The following is a 6,000-nucleotide window of genomic DNA, read 5'->3' as shown; positions in this document are numbered from 1 at the left end:
AACAGAGTATCAGTTTAAGGGTGTGCACATAGGCAACCAGCTTATTGTACGTTTTTTATATTTTTTCCCCTAACAGATTTGTTTGTTTTTCAATTGAATTGTACATGTTATAGGTCATACTAAAGGTGGGAAAAGTTTTGAAATGATTTATTGTGGTCTCATTTCAACAGGGGTGTGTACACTTTTTATATCCACTGTTGATAGATGAAGACAGAAATTAAGATTTAACTTGCTTACCCAAAAAAGAGCCTGGAGCAGTGGACCACGATGCTTGCAACAAGCGTGACAAACAGGATCTGAAGAGAAGGAGGAGACAGGAGGATTACGGGTAGGGGAGGAGCTTACAGCTTGGATCCGATGCTGGAGAAATGTGGCCGAGTAGGATCCGTCCCGGATCAGTGTCCCACAGGTTGAAGAGCAAATGAAGACAACTTCAGATCAGCTTCTAAACTGACAGGATAAAAGTGCACTGCTTTTAAAAGTACAGTCAAGTATTGTGACAGACCATTAAAACACAAATCTTCAAATATAACAGACAAATGGATGGAAACAGCTTATGTATGTCAAGCCTAACCCCCAATTCCATTAGAGACAAAGGGAAAAATCGTCTTGGGGTAATAATGGGACTTCAGTGACTAGGCTTCAAATGGCTTAACAAGTCTACTGCCTAGCAGTAACCTAATTAATCAAACTGACACACAAAGAAAAACATATCATGCTACATAATGAATCCAAGAAAAGAAAATGCAAACCCTAGGCTTCCCTTCAGACCACACATTTTATTACAAAAAAAATTCAGTAAACTGTTCACCATCAAGTATACAATTTCAAATAAACCAAAACAATAGGTTTATTTCAAGTTAATTCTAGTTAAACACAAAATGGTTGTCAATTTGTAATGGTTCTGGAATTCAAAAATCCCATTTTCTCCATGAGTAGTTCATTCTGCACTCTGAAAGATGAAAAGAAACAAGTTGCACATACAGAAATTAATCCTGGTAACAAAAATTGCAGGTGCTGTAGAAGACATTTTTCTTGTTGACAATGACTTGATAATTTAAAAACATTTTATGTCTAAACTTTCAAGGTTTTATCAATGCCTTGTTTCTTGATGCTTTAATTCATTTAACTGTTTTTTTCCTGTTTATTTTAGAAACCACCACTAACTCAAGCAGCATGTTTTACAACACTAGTTTTTCTTGGTCTTGGGAGTATCGTATTTCCTCTTACTGGAGTACCACAACAGGAGAGGGATTCCAATGGAGGGGAGGGTCATAACACCAAATGCTGCCCAGTCCAGCTGTTAATGAGAGAAGAAAAAAAAAAAAACAATAAATAATGCAAGAGACACCATCCTCTGAAATACAAAACAAAAACATATGACTATCTGGAGATCACCTATCTATTAACAGACACGAGTAAAGCAGCTTTATAACACCAAAGGAAGAAATACTGTAACATGGAGATGGAAGGCAAGACACCTGTGGGAAACAATGTTTACTGCAACTACTCCCTGGTTAGCTCTGAAGACACTGTACTTCAGCTTTCTTTTCTAGGATGGAAATAATGACAGATTAAGCCTATGATTCAGAGGAAAAAAATCCCATCAGTGGGAAACTATCAAGCTACTATGGGCTAATAAGACTGTAGCACACTATGTTTGAAAAAATATGCTTTCAAGCCCAGTACATGTTCTTACTATTTTGCCATATTTAGCATGTCCACTAAACAGCAAACACTTTTTTTAAGTTGAAAGCAAGGCATATGTTCATAGTTTAGTACTAGGCTAGTTGCCCTTCAAGGCCATTTTAAGGCTAGTCAAATTTCCTTTTGGTGCTTGAAACAAGGCATCTCATTTGGTGATAGACTGAGCTTAACCATCCCAAGGTCAATACATATATAGTAATCCTAGGGAGAAAATCTGTGATAATACCACAGATAATTTTGGGGGAACCAAACATGGGATAAAGCATTTAGGAGCTGCCTCTGTCCATCAGTAGTACAGGGGGAAGTCCTGGGCTAAAGTTTCTATTAGGCATCCAAGATCCAAGTTCTGCCCGAATGTAGAAATGGATGAAAGGTCTATTCCAGAGCAATGGTAACATCTGATCCCTCCAAACTGTTCTGCTGATGTCGAAGAAAAGGTTTAGATCCTTAGAATGAGTATTTCTGATGCCATTTGACATACAGTAATTCCATCAGCACTGGGATGGAGAATGCCTTGTACACCAGTGCCGTGCATTGTTTCCTCATCCCTTTTGACCAATTCCCCTCTTTCACTAAACCATCCAGACTCGCTGCTCCTAAATCTTCTTTTGGACGTGCTGTGACAGGCCTGCTAAGATCTGCAGATGACCTCACCATTTTTTCTGTCATACTTTAAATAGATAAGCAAATACAAATATTTTATACACATACACACACACACACACACACACACACACACACACACACACACACACACACACACACACACAACCCAGTCAAGGTCAACTGACAAATGAAAGAAAACCTTCTGCCTCTACTCAATTCTTCAGACTGGTCCACCACAAGCATAGAACAAGGAAAAATTAACCAAGAGCTATATCCAAATACTAGAAACTTATTTGAGCACTTTAATTCCTTATTTATTCGCAAACAAACTTACCAGGGCCTCTGGAATTACTATTTAACTGCAGCCTCCAAACAGGCTTCGTGCCTCATGAATGGAGAAAGGCAAAAATCATCCCTCTGCACAAAGGTGGGCCATCTACAGAGCCAGGAAATTACAGACCTGTAAGTCTTACTAGTCTTATATGTAAAGCCATGGAAAGAATGATCATGGAGACGATCAGAGATGTAGTAAACCTCTGGACACTGGACCCAACCCAGTTTGGTTTTGTCAAGGGCAAATCATGCCTACTCAACCTGGTGGACTTCTTTGAGAAGGTCACCAAAGCAACGGATGAGGACAAAGTCATTCACACTGTCTACCATGACCTGGCCAAGGCCTCTGACAAAATACCTCACTCGGGCATTGTTGACAAACAAGAGGTTAGGTACAAACTGGTATATCACCTGGTGGATAGCCAATTGGCTCACAGACAGGACCCAGGAAGTTAGAATTGGAGAGTCCACCTCTATAAAGAGGCTAGTCACAAGTGGAGTTCCTCAGGGATCAGTCCTTGGAACACTCCATTTTTGGCATTTACTTCTCAGAAGTCAAGGCCAATGTCAGTGGTCTCTGGCTGATAAAATTTGCAGATGATTGCAAATTAGGAGCAGTCAATGAATCTCACACTGGCACAAATGTTCTCCAGGAGGGGCTGACACAGACAAATAACTGGTGTCAGAGTCATGGGCTAAAACTAACTGCTAAGAAATGCATAACAGTACCCTTTGGGAAGTCATCCATCCCTGGTAACTATCACATTGACAACACACCCCTTAGAGTTGATCCAGTAGTCAGGGACTTAGGGACACACATTGATAGTAATCTAGCCTTTAATCATCACGTGTCTACACTGATGGGGAAATCATTCTCCACTGCGCAAATTATAAACAAAGATATGGCATCTAAGTCCAAGGAAGTCACTGTTCCACTGTATATGGCATTCATAAGACCCATCAAGTACAATGCACCCTTTGGTACGTACCTAACCAGGCATAGCCAACAACTGGAACGTCACAGAGGTTCCTCACTAAAAGAATACAGGGTATAAGTAATATGTCCTATGCAGACCACCTCAAGGCGCGTTTATATCACGTCATCGAAAGCCGAAAACACCAAACACCATTTAATCGAACCTAAATAATCTAAAGCACACAATATCGAACATTCAGAATAGCAAATTTTTTCCCAGGGAAAAAATTTGCTATTACGAAACACATTCACACAACACAGGCACACCAAAAAAACAGCAATCCACACACTTACACTTAAAATCATACATTTAACCCTACACTAAACTATACAAACACTACTATCTATCCACTTTCCTTAACCCAACCCTAATCCTAAGGTCTGTCACTATCGCACACTCATCTCACCAGCGCCCTAACCCTAACTCACGTAACCCGTGCCCTAAACCCAATGTCCACACAATCACACTTACCTGAACCCCCATAACTTTCCACCACAGTGCTAAAAATAGCGAAGCCACAGAAACGGACAACCAAATTCTTTCCCTAGGAAAGAATTTGATGTTCTGCAGCTTCGCTATTTTTAGCGTTCACTGCATAAGGTTCGACATTGTGGCATTCGACATTATCGGCTTTCGATAATGTGATATGAACCTCTCAAGGCCCTATCCCTGTATTCTGTTTCTTACAGGCTTTTGAGGGGAGCTCTATGCCTGGCACACAGGGCATTGTCAGACCCCACTCTGATGACCTCCTGCATATTCACAAAACACATATTACCAGAATTACTTAAACCTTGCCTGTGATATAAATAGGACATGCTGGAGAGATAGGTATGTATCCCAGACACTACTCAGTCTATGGAACACGCAATGTGAAGCAGAGTTCCTCCCTAATTCAATTCAATTGCAACTTGGACAATTGGATGGGAAAATGGAAATTCATCCCTGGTTTGGCACCTACAGTGGATATAAAAAGTTTACAGACCACTGTTAAAATGCCAGGTTCTTGTGATATAAAGAGACCACAATAAATCATTTCAAAATTTTTCCCACCTTTAATGTGACCTATAACCTCTGTTAGGGGGAAAATATAAAAAAATACAAAACGTACAATAAGCTGGTTGCATAAGTGTGCACACCCTTAAATTAATACTTCGTTGAAGCATGTTTTGATTTAATTACACCATTCAGTCTTCTTGGGTACACACCTGTCATCAATTAGAGAGACTCTGATTAAACCCAAGAAGTTAAGCTGTCCTAGTATGAATTTCCTGACATATACTCACTTGCCTACTACAGCAAAAGCCATGGTTCACAGAGAGCTTACAAAACATCAAAGGGATCTCATTGTTGAAAGATATCAGTCAGGAGAAGGGTACAAAATAAATTCCTCAGTATTGGATATACCATGGAACACAGTGAAGACAGTCACCAAAAATTAGAGAAAATATGAGACAACAGTGATGCTGCAAAGAAAGTACAGTTGTGTACACTTACCATAAATGTAGATGTTAGAGTGCATTGTATAAAACCCACTTTGGCGCGTTTTTGCGCTTGTTACTACTCAGCCAAGCTCCTTGTGGTCCTGCAGAGTGGTTCTAGCAGCAGAGAGGCTAACAGAGCGACTGCTAACCTGATAAAAGTGTTAGTTTTCCTGCTACTACCTGGACGACTGTCCGATCTAGCTAAACTGCAAGTATTTCTGCTTCTTGAACTGTTTTAAACTGTTTAAAGTTGTTTTTGCACCTGCACTTTTAAAGTTTGTCCTGTTGGTTGCTTTTACCTGTTGAGGCTACACATTCAAGTGCGCTAGCCTGTGTTACATATTTATTGCATTTTCCTGCTGTTTGTTTAAAAAAAAAAAATATATATATATATATCCTTGTTTCCCGTCTTTCCTGACCTAGAGTAGTCCAAATACAGGCTTTGCTGTATTCTGGACTTTTGGAAAGTTCCTGTGTTGCCCATTTCCTTTCTTGGATAAAGGGAGGCTTCTTTGTTCACCAGTGGCAGTTGGGAGCTTGGAGCAGCCTATCTATCCCTGGAGGAGTGTTCCCAGCACAAGAATCTGGTAGTCTATTGGCCGTTTTGGGCCAATTTCTAGCTCTTTCAAGTCCCCCTGCATAAAACCTGCTTTAGCGTGGCTTTGCGCGATTTTGCACATAGTGCAGCATCGGGAAGCGCCGCTTAATTGGGTTTAAACCATTCTCGGCTCCACAAAGTCTGCTCTTCACTTTTTCCCTTAGAACTGATCTAGTTCTCATAATAAACACACTATTCCCACTCTAAAGCCTGGCACTTTCTCACTAAAGCAATTATATAAGTCAGCACTAAAAAATTAAAAGCACTACACCCTCACAAACTCCCCTTGAGTACT

General features: G+C 40.2%; 1 protein-coding gene across 1 annotated transcript in view; it reads right to left on the bottom strand.

The window, feature by feature from the left end:
- Positions 1-759: 759 nt before the first annotated feature.
- SSR2 (signal sequence receptor subunit 2) overlaps positions 760-6,000 on the bottom strand; it is a 265,636-nt gene continuing 260,395 nt past the window's right edge. The window contains exon 5 of the mRNA XM_044079824.1: positions 760-1,300. Coding sequence (XP_043935759.1) covers positions 1,190-1,300 — 111 coding nt within the window. The 3' untranslated portion in view covers positions 760-1,189. The remainder of the gene's footprint in view (positions 1,301-6,000) is intronic.

This window comes from Protopterus annectens, chromosome 8.part0 (assembly GCF_019279795.1).
Source record: "Protopterus annectens isolate FY-2018-M chromosome 8.part0, PAN1.0, whole genome shotgun sequence".
NCBI classification, from domain to species: domain Eukaryota; kingdom Metazoa; phylum Chordata; order Ceratodontiformes; family Protopteridae; genus Protopterus; species Protopterus annectens.
Note: the sequence above shows the minus strand (reverse complement) of the source record. Positions and strands in the feature narration are given on the sequence as shown.